This window comes from Mytilus galloprovincialis, chromosome 1, assembly GCF_965363235.1.
Source record: "Mytilus galloprovincialis chromosome 1, xbMytGall1.hap1.1, whole genome shotgun sequence".
Taxonomy (NCBI): domain Eukaryota; kingdom Metazoa; phylum Mollusca; class Bivalvia; order Mytilida; family Mytilidae; genus Mytilus; species Mytilus galloprovincialis.
Genome location: NC_134838.1, coordinates 62,848,938 through 62,873,453, shown reverse-complemented (window position 1 = coordinate 62,873,453; position 24,516 = coordinate 62,848,938). Strand labels below are relative to the sequence as shown.

General features: G+C 30.8%; 1 protein-coding gene across 2 annotated transcripts; it reads right to left on the bottom strand.

The window, feature by feature from the left end:
- Nucleotides 1-22,757, bottom strand: LOC143080803 (phospholipid phosphatase 3-like). 2 transcript variants are annotated; one of them, XM_076256864.1, is made up of 7 exons: nt 22,592-22,757; nt 18,613-18,764; nt 16,527-16,816; nt 14,650-14,707; nt 12,749-12,925; nt 11,289-11,371; nt 5,316-5,450 (listed from the first exon to the last, which is right to left on the bottom strand). In XM_076256864.1, coding segments are annotated over exons 1-7 (819 nt in total). In that variant the 5' UTR covers nt 22,650-22,757; the 3' UTR covers nt 5,316-5,449. The 2 variants fall into 2 exon arrangements, with proteins under 2 accessions (XP_076112969.1, XP_076112979.1); XM_076256854.1 differs by lacking the exon at nt 11,289-11,371 and having other exon boundaries at nt 1-5,450; nt 22,592-22,755.
- Nucleotides 22,758-24,516: the final 1,759 nt, after the last annotated feature.

The window sequence follows — 24,516 nt, the reverse complement described above, 5'->3', positions numbered from 1 at the left end:
TGCTTTCAAAAATAAACTTTATTATCAACAGTAACAAGATTTTAGAAGATAACAAAGCTTGTAGATATTTTAAACATCTTTTTGTAGAAACTACAGTGTCAAAATAAATCAAGATCAGGCTGAAGATAAGTGCTTACTACCAGATCACATTTTTCGCCTTTTTTTCATGAATAAAATAAACAGGGTTTTCAGTAAGGATTATCTCTTGGTAAAAATTAACATAAAAAAGAAAAGATCTTAATCATAGATACACTCTTTTGCTTTAAAAAATATTTTCTTAATACCATAAATATTAAACTAAGTAAACACATTTGCTGAAACCAAGCAAACTTTTCATTAAAAAATGCATCTGATATAACAAAAAAGATATCATTGTAATTGTGATTAGACAGAATGGCATTTTATTGTTAATATAAAGTTTCAGGTCTCTCAGCTTTGGTATTGCTTATTATGTGTCAAGTGAGAATTATGTTTAATATAAGAAATACCAAATTTATTTTTCCTAGACACTTAAATATTAATTTGCAATGTTAAATGTGAAAAAAAGAAAGTAAAATGTGTAACATATTCTTTATAGTATATTTTGTATATACTTTATTTTATAGATTTTAAAACACACAAAAACTACTCCGAAGTGCATTCTTAATATCATTATGCATCTCTCTGTTATACATATCAGCAGTGGTTTTAAAAAATAAAAAAAAAATTGCCTTTTGCATAGTTAAAATTCATAAATTCGATCCTTAAAAAAATTATAAAAGGTGTTATGAACTGGGTAAACATTCTCCACTTTATCCTGACTATGAGTCTTGGGACCAATACAGCTAACTATGAAACCTTACCAGGGCAATACAAAATCCGCCAACAAATAACACTACACTCTATTTAAACAAAAAATACAATTAATCTTATATCTATTCAATCCGTTATATAAAAACTTTCATCAGATATTGTAATATCAAAATTGCTAAAAATACACCAAACTTGAAAATCAAAGAAATATATTCAATGGAACTTTGCATATATACTCTGGAAAAAATAGCTTAAATTATCATGCAACAGCATAATGCCTATTTCTGTCATACATTTCAGTAACAAAGGCCAGACCTTAAATGTTAATTTCAAACAATACATGTTATAAAAAACACCAAAAAATTTGTATACAACAAAAACCACAAGATCACTTTAAATAATATTTATGGTTATGAATTAACACTGTTGATTTATGCATAAACTCAAGCTGTGAGCCAAATTGGCTACTTTGACTAACTTTTGTTCATACTATGTCTAACTGCCTTCAGATTCTTTTTGTATACAAATATAGTAGAAAAATTTCATGAAAATTAATTTTGATCAATATCAATATTAAAATTTTTCTCAATATCAATATTAAAATTTTTCTCACAATCAACATTCAATTTAATACCAAACACATACTTATCAAGACAAAGCAAATCATAAATAAATCAAATATTAAAATAATTCTTTCAAACAGATTTAGTAATGTCAGTTTAGTTGACTTCAATCTTAAACATTATATTATTATGTATTCTAAACAGTATTGGTGGGGTTTTGTTTTATTCAAAATACTGTATAGTTATTTTTAAGTACAAAAATGTCCAATGACATTCATATTTGATTTCAATAATGAATATGCAACAGAATTGGGTCAGTTTCACTATCGTGAGATGCTTCAAAAGCCTTCCAAAAGTCAGATATTTTAATATGACTGTTATAACAATTATAATTTGATAGCTAGAGTTTTCAATTACATAAACATTTTGGTTGTAGTAAGTTTTGCTGAAAGGCATATGGAAGTAGCTGAGTTTGGCTTTTTTAATGATATAAATATTTTAAGATTTTTACCTTCAAGAGGTCAATCACTTTTTTTTTAGTTAAATCAAACTAAAAAAAACTTACATTTCATTTCTTTTCTACCTAAGATTATAGATTTAATATGAGGCAGGCATTACCTGTGAATGGGGACGAATTTTGTTTAAATTATTTTTTTTGTATTTTAAATATTTGTTAAAAAAAAGATACGGAAATACCGTAACGTTTCCGATTTTGGTTCTGTTGTTAGGGATTTTACTTGTGACATTATTTAAGTTATGAAGTCATGTTCAATGTAAACAAAGAAACGCAATGCATCAGGTAGGCCTAACGTTTATTCATACCAAAGACAACGAATGATTAAAAATGAAATATTGGTATTGTGTTCCTTGAGTTCCTATATTTTACTAGACTAATCAAAGTCTCACGACAACAAGACCGGAAGAAGGAAGTAGAGTTATGTGTTTTGCGCAGATCCGGAAATTAAAAAACACGACAAAAAAAAATTGAACGATTTTGAGTTCATTAGTACAATGAAAAATTCGGGAAAGTTTCCCGATTTTTTTTTTTTTTTTTTTTATTGAATTTTCTAATGTAATAGGGGACTTCGTCCCCATATTATAAGTAAATCAAGTAATTATTTTCCATTTATAAAAGGGGTCATGAGATTTTCATTCATTTTAGAAATATAGAATCTCTATCCACTAAATCAATACATGTATATGTAAAATAAACTCTGCTATTAACCACACAATTTTTGTATAATCCAATAAAAAACAGTACTTTGTGTGGCATTGGCATTACATTTTCTTTACCATGTAAATTTATAAATAAAATTCTGGTTATAAATTAACACACACAAAAATATGTAGAAAAACATAACAATTATAGTTTGATTGGATCCATTAAATACTGTTATAATTTTCTATAGCAATCACATGTAAATTTGTATATTGAAAAGAAGCCTAGTATATCTATTTATTGAGGAGTATCAAAAATATGGATTTTATATACACTTGCATTGTACAATAAAACATTTGATTCATTATTTACATAAAATTAAAATTAAACTGGAATGATGAAACACAATTCAAAATAAAGTTACAAAACTATATTAAAACAAGAATGTGTCCGTAGTACACGGATGCCCCACTCGCACTATCATTTTCTATGTTCAGTGGACCGTGAAAATTGGGGTTAAACTTTTAATTTGGAATTAAAATTAGAAAAATCATATCATAGGGAACATGTGTACTAAGTTTCAAGTTGATGTAACTTTAACTTCATCAAAAACTACCTTGACCAAAAACTTTAACCTGAACTTCGCACTATCATTTTCTATGTTCAGTGGACCACGAAATTGGGATCAAAACTATAATTTGGCATTAAAATTAGAAAGATCATATCATGGGGAACATGTGTACTAAGTTTCAAGTTGATTGGACTTCAACTTCTTCAAAAACTACCTTGACAAAAAACTTTAACCTGAAGCGAACGGACGCACAGACGGACGGACAAACGGATGGACGGAGGAACGAACGAACGGACGCACAGACGGACGGACAAACGGATGGACGGAGGAACGAACGAACGGAGGCACAGACCAGAAAACATAATGCCCCTCTACTATCGTAGGTGGGGCATAAAAAATCCATCTCTTGTGATTATTAGGAACCCATTGTATTGTTTATTTTGTCAACTGTAAATTAAACAGTAACTATACCAAATATTTAAGGTGAAATCAAACACCTTGACTAAAATTAATTTGGCTCGTTTAATTTTCACAAATTTTGACAAAATATTTGATTTGACCCTTGCATTTTTTTAAATATAAAGCAGTTTGACAAACACTTATTTTGATCATTGAGCAGCTTAACATTTCCCTAAAAATACCATGTATTTAAAACATTCAGCTGATTTTTACAGAGTTATCTCCCTGTTGTGTTATGAACCACCTTGGTGCAAATTTACTTGACTTCATCGGTATGATTTACTTGTGTCTCATCCATTTTGCTTTTACATAAAGACAATAGCAAATACACATGTGACTCCATGCAGAATGCTTGTTTTTACCATGGCCTTAGATAATCTCTAAATCTCTATAGTAAAGTTTTGTCTTTTATTTTTAAAAAAATGTTTAACCTTGGGTATTTCACCCACAAATCAATATCTACCTACTTCTTTGGCTTCAAAACTCTTGACCTCATTTGCCATGTTGAGGATAAATTAGGAAAAGTGCTTATTAACCCTGACATGATGCCTTTTATTTTAGTTAATGTTTGATATTTAGATAAACTGGCCACATGAAAAACTTTTAACAAGCAATGGCACTACCAAACAGTAAGCCAAAGTTAAGCCTTTGAAAATTTTTAGAAGGCCAGAAAAAAAGCGCAATATTTGAGCTATTTAAGGAGCAACACTGCTGTATTTTTATACTTGCTGGTTTCAATTGTTGTTTTTATTTTTTGCAAGCTGATTTTTTTGAAAACAGGTATTTAAAAATATAAATCTAAGATTGATTAATCAAAAATTAAAATATGTTAATGTTTTTCATATAAATACAATTGCTCAATCATGCCTGTTATTTGAATTTTTAGATAAATGATAGCCTTATCATCTGTATATGTGCAAAGCATCCTAGCAGGTATATCATAGATTTTAAATGTGCAAAATATATGAAGTCATCCAATCAAAATACTTATCTAAATTGATTTACATTAGAATTATCAATTTTTATATTCTATAAGAAAATAGTTTCACAGAAATTTCAATGCATGGATGTGCAATAAGCTTAATTGAACAGAATAAAATTATCATTGAAAAAAAATATTTCTTGTGTATTTAATCACATTTTGTTAGTATTTGACTTCAGGAATAATATCAGACAATTATGTCAATAAAATAAATATTCCAAAAAATATATAGAGTTATCTCCCATTAAATTATCTTTGCATAAAGTACAGTTTGCATAATGCCTTACATCAAATCATATTTTATGTATAACATTTTTTAAACTAAAAAAACAAAATTTAAATAAGATTTTTAATGTCTTGATTAACAACAAACAGCCAGATTTGCTTTTATATTACTTAAAAATAAAATCTATAAAATACAATAATTCAAAATTAAAATGAAAGTTGAACAATTTTGCATGCATTGATGGAATTAAGACATATCAATCAAACAAGCTATAAAACATTGGAAAACACATTGCTCTATTTTGTTCATTCATAGAATGAGTAGCAAATTCAACAAGAAGACTTATCACAATACACATTGAAAGACTTTTTACAAAATATTTCCCTGATTGCTTACTATTTTACTGAATTTTTGTAGTATAAACACACTGAAATATAATTAAAGTCTTATTCATAAATTAAATTATTGACTATATACAATCACTGGTAGGGTGCTGATATCTTTGTTTCTCAACACCACTTTCATCAGTTGTTGGGTGATGTAATTGAGATACCTCCATTGTTGGGGACAGTTGACGAGTTGGACGATGATTCACTATGGTCATCGTTTCTTGTGGACTTATACAGAGGAAGCCCAGAGCTTGTAGTGAATGCTGCTGTTTTTTCACACACCTTCGGAAGATCTGATATGAGGTAAATCTGTAAAGAAAAAGAGGATAAAAGATAAAAAAAAATATGCCTTGTATTGTCAATAACCGGTAGTTATAACTGAATACTGTATACGTAGATTCATGATTATTCACGGGAAACCAATTTTCATGGATTTTTGGGTAAAGGTCAACTTGGAATTAATATGTAAGCGTAGCACACATTTTTATAGGTTCTTATAATTCATATGAAGACTTTTAAAAAATCATGAAATCAAACATCCATGAAAACATAATTTTTCCTGAATCCATGAAAATTAGTACCAATGTAAATAAATGAAATCCACAGTAGTGCATAAACAGTCTTTCTGATAATGGTTTTATTGCATGTACATATATCAAGAATGATCAATCCATAACATTAATCAATTAACAATGAAAATTAGGTCAAAGTAGGTTGAATCTGGTCAGATTTACACATTAAGGGATGATGGATATTCCAGAAACATTTGTTTTGTTGGCTATGTGCTAGAGAAAAATGTTACCCTTATATTAACCAATATAAAGCTGGCATATTAACATGTATTAACCTATTCTGAGAATTCAAGTTTCACAAATTTAAATTAAAATAAAACAGAGGAAACATTCATACAAATTGGTAGAAAGATAAACCATAATACAACATGTACAATAGCCCTCCATCAGAAGGGGATATACATTCTAAACGTAGAAATATAAAATAGTTCATAACTCAAACATATGATTGCTATAAATATCAGTTATAAATTTGTATACAGTAATGCATTGGAGTTTTTCTGTTAACTTTTAGAACAAGTGTGTAATTATTTTAACCTTATATATGACATATATTTATCAAACAAATCATTATTGTGACCTTAACCATACTAAATATGAATAGAATGAGAGGTGAGGTATACATTAATGAGGCAGAAAACCAACAACCACAAACAACATCAGAACACAGTCTTGAACAATAGACAGAAGTCCATGCAATATGTCAAGCTCTAAATCATTCTCTGCTATTTATGTAACTATAATTTCAAAAAATTTACAGACATTTTAAGACTATATACATTTTTGAAGACATGCCACAGCCAAACAGAATATATCAGTCTAGTAGTAGAGACATTGGATTAAGAATGTAAAGAAGTAGATCAGACCACAGAACCTTTAGAAAAACAAATGCAGTGATGTCATCAATGTGAAAAAAAACCCAGATTATATCAGTCTAGTAGGACAGACATTGGATTATGAATACAAAGAAGTAAATTAGACCACAATACTATAATAAAACTAGAGGCTCTAAAGAGCCTGCACGCTCACCTTGGTCTATGTGCATATTAAAGGAATGACACTGATGGATTCATCATGTTCATGACAAAATTGTGTTTTGGTGATGGTGATGTGTTTGTAGATCTTACTTTACTAAACATTCTTATCTCTATCTATAATAGTATTCAAGTTAATAACCAAAAACCGCAAAATTTCCTTAAAAATTACCAATTTAGGGGCAGCAACGGGAAGGATTGTGCCTGATGTTCATATGATGAAATCATAATCTTTCAGTCAGTTAAGTTGGAGTCTGGAGCTGGCATGTCAGTTAACTGCTAGTAGTCTGTTGTTATTTATGTATTATTGTCATTTTGTTTATTTTCTTTGGTTACATCTTCTGACATCAGACTCGGATTTCTCTTGAACTGAATTTTAATGTGCGTATTGTTATGCGTTTACTTTACTACATTGGTTAGAGGTATAGGGGGAAGGTTGAGATCTCACAAACATGTTTAACCCCGCCGCATTTTTGCGCCTGTCCCAAGTCAGGAGCCTCTGGCCTTTGTTAGTCTTGTATTATTTTAATTTTAGTTTCTTGTGTACAATTTGGAAATTAGTATGGCGTTCATTATCACTGGACTAGTATATATTTGTTTAGGGGCCAGCTGAAGGACGCCTCCGGGTGCGGGAATTTCTCGCTACATTGAAGACCTGTTGGTGACCCTCTGCTGTTGTTTTTTATTTGGGCGGGTTGTTGTCTCTTTGACACATTCCCCATTTCCATTCTCAATTTTATTGATGCTTCCAATTATCTATAATGAACTTGACCCAGTAGTTACAGTGGAAAATATTTTGTAAAAATTTACCAAATTTATGAAAATTGTAAACTAGAGGCTCTAAAGAGCCTGTGTCGCTCACCTTGGTATATGTGAATATTTAACAACTGAAGCAGATAGATTCATGACAAAATTGTGTTTTGGTGATGGTGATGTGTTTGTACATCTTACTTTACTGAACATTCTTGCTGCTTACAATTATCTCTATCTATAATGAACTTGGCCCAGTAGTTTCAGTGGAAAATATTAGTAAAAATTTACAAATTTTATGAAAATTGTTAAAAATTTACTATAAAGGATAATAACTCCTTAGGGGGTCAATTGACCAGTTCAGTCATGTTGACTTATTTGTAAATCTTACTTTTCTGAACATTATTGCTGTTTACAGGTTATCTCTATCTATAATAGTATTCAAGTTAATAACCAAAAACCGCAAAATTTCCTTAAAAATTACCAATTTAGGGGCAGCAACCCAACAATGGGTTGTCCGATTCATCTGAAAATTTAAGGGCAGATAGATCTTGACCTGATGAACAATTTTACCCAGTCAGATTTGCTCTAAATGCTTTGGTTTTTGAGTTATAAGCCAAAAACCGCATTTTACCCCTATGTTCTATTTTTAGTCATGGCGGCCATCTTGGTTGGTTGACCGGGTCACCGGACACATTTTTTAAACTAGATACCCCAATGATGATTGTGGCCAAGTTTGGTAAAATTTGGCCTGGTAGTTTCAGAGAAGAAGATTTTTGTAAATATAACGACGACGGACACCAGACGCCAAGTGATGGGAAAAGCTCACTTGGCCCTATGGGCCAAGTGAGCTAAAAATTGGCTATAAAGGGCAATAACTCCTTAAGGGGGTCAATTGACCATTTTGGTTATGTTGACTTATTTTTAGGAATTACTTTGCTGTACATGATTGCTGTTTACAGTTTATCCCAATCTATAATAATATTTAAGATAATAAATAAAAGCTGCAAAATTTTCTTAAAATTAGCAATTCAGGGGCAGCAACCCAACACCAGATTGCCTGAATGGTCTGAAAATTTCAGGGAAAATAGATCTTGACCTAAGGAACAATTGTATCCTGTCAGATTTACTCTAAATACTTTGGTTTCAAAGATATAAGCCAAAAACTGAATTTTACCATATGTACTATTTTAAGCCATGTTGGCCATCTTGGTTTGCAGGCAGGGTTATTGGACACAATTTTAAAACTAAATACCCTATTGATGATTGTGGACAAGTTTGGTTACATTTGTCTAAGCAGTTTCAGAGGAGAAGATTTTTGTAAAAGATTACCAATATTTATGAAAAATTGTTAAAAATTGACTATAAAGGGCAATAAGTCCTTGAGGGGTCAACTGACCATTTTGGTCATTTTGACTTATTTGTAGATTACTTTGCTGAACATAATTGCTGTTTACAGTTTATCTCTATCTATAATAATATTCAAGATTGTAACCAAAAACAGCAAAATTTCCTTAAAATTACCAATTCCGGGGTATCAACCTAACAAAGGGTTGTTTGATTTATCTGAAAATGTCAGCGCAGATAGATCTTGACCTGCTAAACAATTATACTCTGTCAGCTTTGCTCTAAATGCTTTGGTTTCAGAGATAAAAGCCAAAATCTACATTTTACCTCTATGTTCTATTATTAGACATGGTGGCCATCTTGATTGGTTGGCCGGGTCACCGGACACATTTTTTAAACTAGATACCCCAATGATGAAAAAAAGCAGTGATGTTGTAAATTAGGTTAAAGACAAATAGGGAGCAAATAATTTCATTTCAAAGATTTATTTTCTAGGCCTCATATTTCACTCAGATCACATTTTGGTCATATTTAAATCTTCTAATCCACACATTCTAAATGTTAGAAATGACAATGACAGATTGCAGGTAATAAAAGTATTGATAATATTTTTAGTGATGTCACATTTCAAACATTTAAATCAACATGAAAATTAAATTAAAGAACCTTAGTGAGCACGATCACATACCCCACGTCCCCACATTGTCATTGGAGAAATTAAATAAGCATAAGAAAAAAAAATTGTATAAGAAAAAATATTGAATAATAATTTCCTGTCAATATACATAGTATGTCCTTATTATCTACAAAATTTCATGAAATTCTGTTGTGTGTTTTCAGAGGAGTTGAGATGACAAACTGTTGCAGAAGTACATTGAAGCAAATAAGTTCAAAGGGGCATAACTCCTAGAAAAAAATTGAACCGTAATTTCCTGTTGATATGCACATCTACATAGTATGTCCTTATTATCTACAAAGTTTCATGAAATTCTGTTGTGTGGTTTGAGAGGAGTTGCGATGACAAACTGTTGCAGTAGTACATTAAAGTAAATAAGTTCAAAGGGGCGTAACTCCTAGAAAAAAAATTGAATCGCAATTTCCTGTCGATAAGCACATCTACATAGTATGTCCTTATTATCTACAAAGTTTCATGAAATTCTGTTGTGTGGTTTGAGAGGAGTTGCGATGACAAACTGTTGCAGTAGTACATTAAAGTAAATAAGTTAAAAGGGGCGTAACTCCTAGAAAAAAAATTGAATCGCAATTTCCCATCGATATGCACAATTACATAGTATGTCCTTATTATCTGAAAAGGTTTCGTGAAATTCTGTTGTGTGGTTTGAGAGGAGTTGCGATGACAAACTGTTGCAGTAGTACATTAAAGTAAATAAGTTCAAAGGGGCGTAACTCCTAGAAAAAAAATTGAATCGCAATTTCCCGTCGATATGCACAACTACATAGTATGTCCTTATTATCTGAAAAGGTTTCGTGAAATTCTGTTGTGTGGTTTGAGAGGAGTTGTGATGACAAACTGTTGCAGTAATACATTAAAGTAAATAAGTTCAAAGGGGCGTAACTCCTAGAAAAAAAATTGAATCGCAATTTCCCGTCGATATGCACAACTACATAGTATGTCCTTATTATCTGAAAAGGTTTCGTGAAATTCTGTTGTGTGGTTTGAGAGGAGTTGCAATGACAAACTGTTGCAGTAGTACATTAAAGTAAATAAGTTCAAAGGGGCGTAACTCCTAGAAAAAAAATTGAATCGCAATTTCCTGTCGATATGCACAACTACATAGTATGTCCTTATTATCTGAAAAGGTTTCGTGAAATTCTGTTGTGTGGTTTGAGAGGAGTTGCGATGACAAGAAACAGGACTGACGAACGGACTGACGGACGGACGGACTGACGGACGGACGGGTCAAAAACATTATACCCTCCGCAACTTCGTTGCGTGGGGTATAATAAGTTTTCAAGGACGTTAAAAATCAATTGGAAACACACGTAAAAATATGGTTAAAATTAAATATGGTTTGAACAATAGTAACCACATTAGTTTTTAATAGCAAAAACTTAAGAAATACAGAGTTTTTAGGACCAATTGTACCAATAGCCAGTTATATTTAGGTGAGAACCAAGTGCAAAGAAAACACAGGGCACACTGAACTAATAGAAGTTGGCCAAAATTTGATTATGAAGACAAAGATTGTCTAGTCAATCAAAAAGCAATCCCATCCCTTGAGTATAATCTATATACTATACATATGATTAGATAACTCACAATTTAATAGTTTATGTAAAATTACTAAAGCTTACAAAATTAGTATCAAAGCAGTGGGGGGAATAAGCTAAAAGTGAAGAACTACTTCATGGTTAGTTCAATGTGCATTATTTTAATTCAGGTGGATTATGAAAGGCTGTTCAAAATATTTATAAAGTATTACCAAACAATTTCATAGGAATATGAATCAGATCTTTTTCTGTTATTTGTTCTCATTTTCCATTTCCATATAGGAAATGACATTAGCTGAAAACCAAATCATGAAATGAGAACAGCTTTCAATGTCAAAGTTTATTGTGTATGCTGGAAAAAAATCAAGTCTCAAATATGGTTACAATATACTTTATTGCAAATAATATTGTCAAGTGAAAGTGTAAAAGCAATTACATTTTTAACAGCAGTATAAAAATGATATGGAAAATGACAAAACACTAAATATAAACTCAATGATAGATAAAATTATTTAATAAGCATGATCTACTTTAATTTTAAATCTTCCATATATATTTAAAAAAGTGTTAGGTTATCCAGACTGCAGACAAGAAAGTTGTTATATAACTAATCTGTGTGAGGGAAAAATCAACAAAAGTATAACCTTTTTTTCAGCATTAAAACTTTTCTTGCATGACCAGAATTTGAAAATTAAAAAAATAATATGATTTATGATATTCAAGCCAATTAGAAAATATAGCAAAGATGTTTCAGAATTTATTTTGTATACTATGAATTATCTCCCCTTAGAGCATTTGTTTTGGTAACACATGTAGTTTCAAATGCTTTAAAAAAAAGTCCATGAAAAAATAAAATCTGAAGCATAGGTCATTCTAGATGAAAACTGATGCTATTTAAGGTGAACTCCTGCCAATTCTTCTCAAATTGTTTTAATGAATTATTTTTTCAGATTTTTAAAGTTCTATCTCCCATTGTTTTCAAAAAACATAACACTTTCCTAATTAAAAAAAACAAATGTAGGCTTTTATATGATATCATATATTGCCATAAAAAGGATTGTTTTAATGTTATCTTTTGTATTATAATTGGTGGTCTACCTTTTTAGTCTATTTTTGTGAATGTTTAGTTGTAAAAACCATCTAACATAAAAAAGAAGGGGTCAGGACCTTTTTCAGGACGTCGAGATCAGGTGTTTTTAAGCTTGGGATTTCGGGATTGATTGTTTCAGGATCCGGAAATTCTTGATTTGAATTTCGGGATGTCAGGATTTAAAATTTCTTTAAATTCGGGACCTCTGGATTTCATGTTTTTAAGCCAAGGATTTCGGATCTGGACCCCCCCCCCCCCCCCCCCCCCCAACTCAATTAAGAATTAAGAAGGAAACATATATTTTTTCGTTTTATTTAACAGATAATAAATTGATAACAGAAAATAAAATTAGACAATAGAAATCATGTTATGTATAACTAGTAGGTAAAATCTAATTTTATTTTTAGATTTTAGGCCTGGCAAGTTAAATAAAATTAAATTATGTGAGAGCATCACAAAAACACATGACTGGTTTGAAGGATGCCAGTAATTTTACTTTTGTGAGAAAAAATACCATGCAAATGCTCATAAAATAACAATATTTATATTATATGAAGAAAAAATCTCATGACATATACTTACTGTAAAGAAACAAACAATAATTCCTAAGATAGCACCCCCTAACACATCACTCCAATGATGCATGTAATCTGATATCCTAGTCAGGGCTGTGTAGTATGCCAGGAAAAAAGCCACTAACTGTAAAAATGGTCTAACCAACCAACACTTCCGCCACTTAAATTTGATTTGTAAATAAACCTAAAAATATATCATATACAGTTGAACTATGTGGTGGTGTATTTAATAGGTAATAAATTTAAGTTTGCTTGTGTGTCTGGTGAACAAAGACACTGCAGTGGTATCACTTGTATTCATAGATGAAACCATGAGCGAGAAATAGCATTTTTACCCTTAATTTATGATACATTCTATTATCAAAACATTTCGATAATATATATAACTATAAAAGGGCTTAACTCATCAAATTGAACAGTTGTAAAAAATATCAACTTTTAATCCATTGGATTTTGGATGTGTATTGATTGATATTTCAGTATTAGATCGTAATTTTTTTGATTGGCTTTGATCTAGCTGTCAGTTACTGATAAAACTCTCTGATCTGTACTTAGAGTTTTTGTTTTGGGGATGAATAAATACCCTGCTACTTCCTGTCTGTGTTTTTGTTTTGGGGATGTATAAATACCCTGCTACTTCCTGTCTGTGTTTTTGTTTTGGGGATGTATAAATACCCTGCTACCTCCTGTGTGGGTTTTTGTTTTGGGGATGTATAAATACCCTGCTACCTCCTGTGTGGGTTTTTGTTTTGGGATGTATAAATACCCTGCTACCTCCTGTGTGGGTTTTTGTTTTGGGGATGTATAAATACCCTGCTACCTCCTGTCTGTGTTTTTGTTATTTGTTTTTTCTGCTTTGTATCAATTTGTTAAGCCCTTTTATAGTTAGTTTATATATGTTGTGCTGTTACTCGACTGTCCTAGGTTAAGGAGAGGGGTTAGGCGCCCATAAACATGTTTATCCATGCTTCATTCTGTATGTGCCTATCCCAAGACGAAGCCTAAAATTCAGTAGTTGTTGTTTGTTGATGTATATCATATTTGGTTTTTGTTCATTGATTTATACACAAATAAGGTAGTTACTTTTCTTGTTTTACTTTTTTCATTTCAAGGATTTTCATAACTGACAATGCCGTATGGGTTTTGTTCATTGTTGAAGGCTATACTGTGACCTATATATCTTAACTTCTATGTCATATTATCTCTGATGGAGAGTTGGCAATCATACCACCTTTTCTTGTTTGTTATACATGTAGGTATACACTGTAAGATGTAACATATATGTAAATGACTTACCAACAGAGATTTTATCTCTGATGGAGAATTGGCAATCATACCACCTTTTCTTGTTTTTATAGGTATACACTGTAAGATGTAACATATATGTAAATGACTTACCACCAGAGATTTTATCTCTGATGGAGAGTTGGCAATCATACCACCTTTTCTTGTTTTTATAGCTATACACTGTAAGATGTAACATATATGTAAATGACTTACCACCAGAGATTTTATCTCTGATGGAGAATTGGCAATCATACCACCTTTTCTTGTTTTTATAGCTATACACTGTAAGATGTAACATATATGTAAATGACTTACCACCAGAGATTTTATCTCTGATGGAGAGTTGGCAATCATACCACCTTTTCTTGTTTTTATAGCTATACACTGTAAGATGTAACATATATGTAAATGACTTACCACCAGAGATTTTATCTCTGATGGAGAATTGGCAATCATACCACCTTTTCTTGTTTTTATAGCTATACACTGTAAGATGTAACATATATGTAAATGACTTACCACCAGAGATTTTATCTCTGATGGAGAGTTGGCAATCATACCACCTTTTCTTGTTTTTATAGCTATACACTGTAAGATGAAACATATATGTAAATGACTTACCACCAGATATAACATACAGAAGAATGCAAATGATGTGTGTCCTGATGGAAAAGATAACCTGTATAATGAAATTAAAAGTTCAAATATGTAAGCTCAATAATAGTAAAAGCATGGTCAAATGTGTTATTTGAGAAAAACTATGAAGTATTATAATTACATGCATTATATTATATCTTTATCTATACAAAAGTAATTGAAGTTTTATAACATGATATACCCTCATCCTAATGATTGATCAAGTCCATAATGAATTCCTTAAATAACTTAGCCAGGATACTGTTTTCAATAGTTCTTATTTGTTGCTTTGATTTTCTTTAAATTGAATCAGATTTTGTCAGGTCGGACAGACCCTTTTAAAACTGACGAAGATATTGGTATGCTCATTGGAAGGCTGCACAGTGGCGTCTAGTAGCTTACATTCCTGTTATTTTGACTCTTGTAAATCATTTCGTACTTTATTTGGCCTTTTTAACTTTTTGGGATTCGAGCGTCACTGATGAGTCTTTTGTAGACGAAACGCGCGTCTGGCGTATATACTAAATTTAGTCCTGGTATCTATGATGAGTTTATTTGTAAATAGATGCGTGATTGTTCAATTCCACATGTCCTTATTTGTATATTAACTAATTTTACTGAAAAGTGCACATTATAGTATTAAATTTAACACCACCTACATCATGTACATGGCTTTAAACTATTCTAAACTAGATATCATTGAGATGGGAGCCATCTCTGTGGGCCCCGCTCTGAATAATGTGCATTAAAAAATTGTATCTTTACCATAGGACATGGGTTTGTCAACTGAAATCAAAGTTTTTGACCTTGACCTTTGACCTATGAAGTTGTAAATAAATTATGACACACCCTTTGGTGTTGGTTTATAAACATGTCAAGTATAAACTTTGAAATGATAAAGGTTCTCAAGATATAGAGCGGACACGATCTTTACCATAGGACATGGGGTTGTCAACTGAAACCAAAGTTTTTGACCTTGACCTTTGACCTAGGAAGTTGCACATAAATTATGACACACCCTTTGGTGTTGGTTTATATACATGTCAAGTATAAACTTTGAAATGATAACGGTTCTCAAGATATAGAGCGGACACAATCTTTACCATAGGACATGGGGTTGTCAACTGAAACCAAAGTTTTTGACCTTGAACTATGCCCTAGGCAGTCGTTCATAAATTATGACACACCCTCTGGTGTTGGTTCATATACATGTCAAGTATAAACTTTGAAATCATAACGGTTCTCAAGATATAGAGCGAACACGATCTTCACCACAGGACACAGGGTTGTCAACTGAAACCGAAGTTTTTTGACCTTGACCTTTGACCTAGGAAGTTGTACATACATCATGACACGCCCTCTGGTGGTGGTTAATAAACATGTAAAGTATAAAGTATGAAATCATAATGGTTCTCTAGATATGGAGCGGACACAAAGTGTTACGGACGGACGGACGGACAGACTGATCACTATAGGGGACCGCCTTTGGCGGGACCCTAATTATCTATAATTTGTTGCCGTGGAATAGATTTAGATTTTGCAAGAATAAAAAATCACAACTTAAATTTATACAACATCTCTTGTAATTATGCAGTATGAGTATCTATGAAAATCTTAAGTAATTTTACATTTTTTTCAATTGTTCAAGTATCAACAATTACTATATTATATGCACCAGAAAAATTCTGAATTAACAGTATTCCAATTTATAATTCCTACAACCAATGCACATTGATAGCTATAGCTTTGCAAAATCTAGTCAGATTTAATATTTCATTCTTAAGATATTGTGGTATGATCTCATTTTGACATAATGCCAAGACTATTGCTCCTTACTTATTCTATGATCAATAAAGTCTAACCTGGCTTCTTGTAAAGCATCTGTGTCTGTACTTGTACAATCATGTGTTTCAATGTAGCCTGTTTTTGTAGAACAATTTGATAAAATTGCTGGTTTGCATAAAGACAGATAATGTGGACGTAATCTACCCAAACTATATTTAGCAATATCTGTTGTCAACTGTGTGACCGCACAACCAAAAAGAAATGCACTTATCCCTCGATAAAGAGTTTTGATATATGGCTTGTTTTTTAGTGCACTGCTACAGTCTCTTTTAAACACAGATAAATGAATACCCTCTGTTATAATAATCTGAAAATACAGAATAATGTTCAAGTTAATCACCAGAGGCCAATCATGGATACATCTTTAAACATATAATTTCAGTAATGGTTAGCACTACTGTAAATTCGGAAATCATTGTGAGGTTTTTATTGATACAAATACTGCGACTCTGTGAGTATCGCAATAATAAGAACTTACATTTTGATAAATAAAACGTAGATCTAAACGTATATTGTTCTGAAATCGCATTAATTAATCCTTGCATTCTAGTCCATTTTTGAAAAATCGCAGTAATAAATGCACACAATAAAAATAAAGGGCTGCGCTTTAGCGCATGATACGCCCGTTGCTCTTTTAACTTGTCTTTTATGCTTTAAATGAATTTATATGATCAACTAGAAATATATATACAAATCAAAAGGGATGTTACATTAATATATTCACCAAAGTTTCATAAAATCCCCCTTTTTTAAGTATAAAAATTCATTACTTAAGAAAAAGTAAAATCTAAAATTTATAAAAATGGAAAGGGAGCTTATGTCAATAGATATAAACAATTTATCAAAGTTGCATAAAATTTTGTGAAAGTGTTAGTTATTGTCCCAAAATTGGAAAATCCCCCCTTTTTTAAGCATAAAAATTCATAACACGGAAATGTAAAATCTGAAATTTATAAAAATTGAAAGGGAGCTTACATCAATAGATATAAACAATTCACCAAAGTTTCATGGACATTGGTGAAAGCCTTTTTGAGTTATTGTCCGAAGTGTTGAAAATCCCCCTTTTTTTTATGAATAAAGCCCCATAAATCCAAAACTTAAAATCTGAAATTTATAAAAATTGAAAGGGAGCTTACATCAATAGATATAAACAATTCACCAAAGTTTCATGGACATTGGTGAAAGCCTTTTTGAGTTATTGTCCGAAGTGTTGAAAATCCCCCTTTTTTTATGAATATAGCCCCATAAATCCAAAACTAAAAATCTGAAATTTATAAAAATTGAAAGGGAGCTTACATCAATAGATATAAACAATTCACCAAAGTTTCATGGACATTGGTGAAAGCCTTTTTGAGTTATTGTTTGAAGTGTTGAAAATCCCCCCTTTTTTATGAATAAAGCCCCATAAATCCAAAACTTAAAATCTGAAATTAAAAAAAAACGAAAGGGAGCTTACGTCAATAGATATAAACAATTCACTTAAGTTTCATGGAAATTGGTGAAAGTGTTTTTGAGTTATTGTCCGAAGTGTGGACGACGGACGGACAGACGGACGGACCGATGGACAGACGGACGGACGGACAACGGTATACCATAATACGTCCCGTCTAAAAGACGACGGGCATATAAAAACTAAAAGAACAAGCAAATATCTACTATTAAATAAATGTATTACTATATGGAGGCAGTGATTAAAAATAAAGACACCACCCTTTAAATACTATTGTCAATTTAGAAATGTTTGCTATGTTTTGTATCAACAAAAATCTAACAGGATATCATAAAATTAATGTCACATTAAACAGAACTTCATTTTAAATTCTTCCTAAATTGTTTGTATGCATGCAGTCAATCAAGTCATGTCAGTGCTCGTTTCCTGTGTCTTCAATTTTTGTCCATTTATCAGTGATCATTAAAAGGTCATTACTTTTAAGGTGGATGGGGGTCTAAACTAAAATCCATAACTTTTTTCAATAATTTGTCAAAATGTAGTTTATCTAAAAATAAAAGAACAAGCTTTTAGGGATAAATAGCTGAATAATTCAAATAAAAACATTGTTGCACATTCATACCAGAAATATGTAACATTAGCATTATACTTACTGTTATGATTGGCACACACATGCCTATAAAACACACTACCCATGTTGGTACTGTATCAGGTTTGTGTGGGTGCATGAGACTTTCATCATCACAATAGAATCCTCTACTAAATGGCGTGGCATGGATCTTTATTATCAAAATAGGAATGGCAACTGAAATATAATGATGGTGAATATATACAGGTTGTCTTTCTTGAACCTACTTCACAAATTCATAACAATGTCATATCATAAAAATGTTTTGGGGGAAAAAAGATTATTTTTTTCACACTACTAATTTCTCTTTTTACATCCATCCCTCTATACGGTGCAGTCACATGCATGTTCATATGTACCTGTATTCAACATCAAGCTAAATCAATATGTGTATATGCAAGTAAACTCTAAATCCATGATTGTACAGTAAAATCAAGGGAATCCAGTGAAAAATCACTCTTGTTAGTATAGAGTGAATCACTGTAAAGCAAAGGTTATTAATGGTGATTTTTAGTGATAACACTCCAGAATAAAATAACAATGGAATAATAAAATGACATTGCAGACAAAGTGGCCAGATTTAGAGTGTGTGCTTAGGTAAGGCATTTAAATGTCCAAAGCATTTTCTTTTCTAACATGGAGCATACCAGTATTTTTACCATTTTGAACCATTATGTCCTCTTGCCTTTGTGTCCTGGTAAATCACCAAAATGACAGCGCAAAAAATCCCAAACCCCCCCTGTTTTGGTTCATTGAAGAAATCAATTTTAAAGTCAGATTTCATAACTTATGATTTATACAATTACTTTTTTTGTAAACATACTCATGATATTCAAGTATTTTAAATCTTTGAGTTTGTTTGGTTACTGTCTTGCTGCAGTGTACCTCATGTATAAAAGTTATAACATGATTATTAAGATTGCATGTGCATCTTTTATTTTAAGAAGAACATGCAAATGAAGCTGTTTTAAAGGTGGTTTTTATATATCTTATTCTGAAAAAAACAGTTCATGCAATGTCTTTTTAAATCTTAAAACAATTTGTTCCAAATCTATGACAGCCTTAATCTTCCTTGTGCAAATTCTGCAGTCAATGCCACTGCTAATGTCATGAATGTATGACTCTCAAAAATATATATTTCAATTCAGTTTTCAATTGTTGATTTCCTGTACATTATTTTTAATTCTTTTAGTACAAATTTAATTTTTACATTTATAAGTGATTTTACATCAATTTCCTTCCCCTGTTTTGAAAAGGATGTAGGTCAGACCACAAAGTTAACCAGAATTGATTACCTGTCACTTAACTGATTGATGACATGACAACTTAACACTTATATGGTCATTAATAGTCATGCATGAATGATTATACTTACTATTAGAATCAATTTTCTTGTAAACAAGGTGTAAATTATAGAATTAATTTCTTATGAATGAAAATATTATCTGTACATGTACAAATTCAATTAACTGTGCAATTACCTCTTTGATCTATTTCAATTCCTTGAGGCATTTGAAATAATGGCAATAGTATGAAGTTCCATATGTCACTCTCATAATACTAAAGGAACAAAATAATGTTTGCCTTATGGAACTCTTTCTCAAACAACATCAATTGCACAAAAAATAATTTGGTGTTTATTTCATTTCACTTTTTTTTAAATTCTCAGTCTCCTTCAAGGGCTACAAAATTGTTTGAGTATGATGTTAGTACATTTGTACTTTTTTCTTCATTTTTTAGGGCAAATATTTTGCCCCTCCATTGGCTCCAATACTGATTCTGGTTATAATTTTATCACAGAATAAACCTGTATTCAATTTGAACATGACGTTTGAACATTTGCACAAGAATACATATGAATGCATGCTTAACCCTGATGCTTTTGTTATTGTAAATGTTCAATGTTGCACATTCATGACATTACATAACTTATCTGTATGAAATAGATTTTCAAATCACTTTAGCAATTCCATATATCATGTATATAGTACATGTATATATATGAACAAGGTTCAACAATTATGGCTATATCTGTGTATAGTACATTTGTACAATAAATTCTTGATATATTACCTATTGATTGAATACCATAAAATTAAGTCAAATATATACCATTTAAAAAGTAAAGCACTTTAAATATTTGATGAAATCACATTTCTGGAATTACCTTGTTTAATTCAGATTAGTCATGATAGTATCATGAATTATTTAAACATAGGTAAAAAAAAAATTAAGTTTACATTCAGCAATTACTCCTTGTACAACATATATAAATTAAAGTGAACAAATGATTTAGTGAACATACAAGGTATATATATGGTCCTTGTACATTGTATATGTCATTTAATTAACTGCATGTATTTGTTAGACAACAGGAAAAAAATATTAACTACACACAGACCATAAAAGAGATAAAGGGAATGAATTTAAACCAGAAATCTACCTGGCACATGACCCAGGAATTAAAAAAAAATTCGTACTTAAAACATGTCAAATTTAAAACTCATGATAATGATGACATAGGTATATATATATATGTATTTAAATGGTTATGATCTGAAAATTTACTTGTATAAACTGAAAACAGGAGAGTCATTTTTTCTTTCATCCTCTAAATCAGGGTTTCCCCTGGGTCAATTATTTTTTTCGCCACCTCTTTCGCCAAAACAATATATTTTTCGCCACTTTATTATTTTTTTCGCCAAGTAACATAATTATATTTTTCGTTTGAAATTTATCTTTTTTTCTTAACCCCCCCCTTTTTTCCCTTAAATAAGATGATTTTGCCCCATTGTGTCTATGATTATTCTGTCAAACTTATTTTAGAGTCTACATTTAATGAATAAACACTAAACAACAGATTTTGTTTTTAACATAAACATGATAAAAGGGGAAAATATTCATTGTATTTTAAACAACTTTTCTAAATGAGGGGGCCACTATACTTTTAATAATAAAGAAGATATAAGTCCTGGAATACAACAAAATTAATGGACATGTTTTGATTATATAATACCAGTATAGTTCGTAGGGAAAGTTTCTTTAACAGAAAAATATTGATGTGCCCTTTTGTACCAAGACGTGGTTTTTACAACAAAACAAAAGCTTTTATTACATGATATTTTGATCCCTCGTTTCATGTGTAGTCATAACATTGAAGGACTACTCTCATTCGAGGGGTTGTTCCCAACCTTTTGTATAGATTTCTTCATAACGACAGTTTTCTTTTCTTGACCATCGTACATGATTTTATACTTTTTAATCTAAAATTTCCCAATAAAATGGGATGAATTTTAAAGACCAATATGTGTTTTTAAAATTATTTTGAAGACAAAATCCAAGGCTAAAAAAAAACGTGAAATCCAGAAGTCCCGAATTTAAAGAAATTTAAATCCCTACATCCCGATATTCCAAAAAAAGATTCCCAGAATGGCCAGATCCCGAAAAGGGTCAATCCCGAAATCCAAAGCTGAAACACACCCTATCCCGATGTCCTTTAAAAGGTCCTGCCCCCTCAATTATGAAATAATTTCATAACATAAATTTAGCAAAAAACAAATGTTGAAAGAGGGGTCAAACACATGCAAGTCATAAAAAAGGGGGAGGGGTTCTGGACAACCATTAGCTGTGCAGGGGTGTATAGCCAGTCATGGACTTGGTCGTTAAAAACTCCCAATTACCAACAATTTAAGATCCTCGTGGGTAGTCAAGAATATAAATGAGTAAAGAAATACATTGTAAAATGTTCTGATACCCACAATTTTCACAAACAATGAAACATGACAAACGAGGGATATTTATAAAATTTCACAAATTTAAAAATTAATTATATCAAGTGAAGATTTTAATAGCACTTATTTGAATCAATAGACTTTTCTCTTATGTATAATATAAATACAGTTTCAAGACCTTCAACAACTTCTCATACATGTACTTTCCAAAATATGCGACCGGTCACATCCTTCAGATATAATTTTCACTGACGTAGCGGTACAAATACTTACCGATAAAAAGACAAATGAAATCGATGAAGCATCGTACAATAACAGACTGTTTTCCCATATTGTTATTATTATTATCCTTGTTAACAAGAAGTAAAACCTGCCAACTTGTCACAACATTTTGGTTGACACCTGGTGAAGGGAGACAACCCTAGTGGAACGATGTTTAATTTCTGGAACGGAACAGGGTGTTCCGGTTGAACTGCAGGTGTCAGACCACCAATTAAAAATCCCCATCTGTTCAACCAAATTTTGCAATTTTCACAGCTTTCTAAATATTTTACCTTAAGTTTAACTTCATAGAAACCAGGTATATCCTTAATTGTACATGTATCAGCTTTTTACATGCCAATTTTCAATTTAAAGCCTTCTAACAAAATAACTGACCATCAAATAGGTACTCCAAAACAAAAACCTGGTTTTCTGGAAATCTAAAATTAGTATACTATGGAGCGCATTAATCCTCAATTTTTAATGCAAACTCATAGACAAGTAAATTTTGGCTCAAAATGATCTAGATATATTTCTCTTTCACCAAAAGTTTCATTTCTGCAAATTTGTTGGTTAGTTTAAGTAAACAAGGACATCAAAAGCACTATTTTGTGTCAGAGTAGGGCTACTTTTACATACGTTCTAAATTGGAGGTCTGACACCTGCAGTAATTTATCAATAAATGTTTTATTTAGTTATGAGAATCGCTGTTGTAAAAAAAGACTATTCAAATATCAATTGAGCCAAATTCATTGATATAGATTCTTATTATGATAATCAACATAATCCTAGTGATATTTTTTTCCTTAATTTACATACCCTTACCCTTCCGGAGAACCTGAGATATCAAACCAGTTTTTGGTCTGGTTTTGTATTGCTCATTCTTTTGATATCTTTATAAAGTGTTGCTTGCCTTTTTTTTTCGTTTTTGTCAATGTGTTGTCAGTTTGTCTTTGACTCATGTGTCTGAATATTCTTTTATTTTCTTCATCCTCTATTTTTTATGAGGGTAAAACATTGTATAATAGTTACTTATTATGTGTCTGAGATCAAACAAACAAAAACAAGAAAACAAAAACATAAATTTAATACTTTGAATTTATAAAAAAAAAAAAAAAACACAGTAAGAGAGAAAAATTAAGTAATTTCTGCAAAAAAATAAATATTAAAATTGGCAATAAAAGTCATTTTAAAATCAAACCTTTTAGAGTTATCTCTACTTTTAACTATAAATTAATTAAATATTAATCACATTTTTCGGAATTTATTAAAAAGTTTAGAAATAAATTGAAATAATAAATATGTCTTAATTTTAATGAATATTAATGCATTAAGGACATATCTGTAATACATTTTTCTAATCTCAGGAAAACGTCCATTTGCAATTTGGAAGATAATCATTTTGATAGTTACAAAAAAAAAAGATAATAAATGTATCATTTCCACAAACTTTCCTAACAACTGAAGATCTTTATTTTTCGATTCAATTTAAATACTTTTGACCATGTAAAAAAAACCATTTAAAATTGAAACAATTTTAACAGTTTGTTATACAGATATTGCGTGTGTATAACCTGTTCTAAGTTTCCTTTTGTGGAAAGAAAGATTGAGGTACAATTAAGCATGTAAAGTACTAGTGTATACCATTATTTCTTGAAAGCATATTCACAGGGCAAAAAATCACTATATTTTACTTAAAATGTTATTTTTTATAGTTTTAAGTACCACCAATAAATCATGCAAAAGACAATCCATTAAATGGTGAAAAGCATACAAATCATTTGTCCAGAATGCAAAGTATACCAAAAGCTACTTTTATTTTCACTATGAACCTGTGTTCATGAGAAATATAAATTTATGGAATTTTAAAAAGGGAGATAACTCAATTCGCCTTTTTTTTTTTTTAAGTAAGGTGGCAGAAACCAGTTATTTTACAA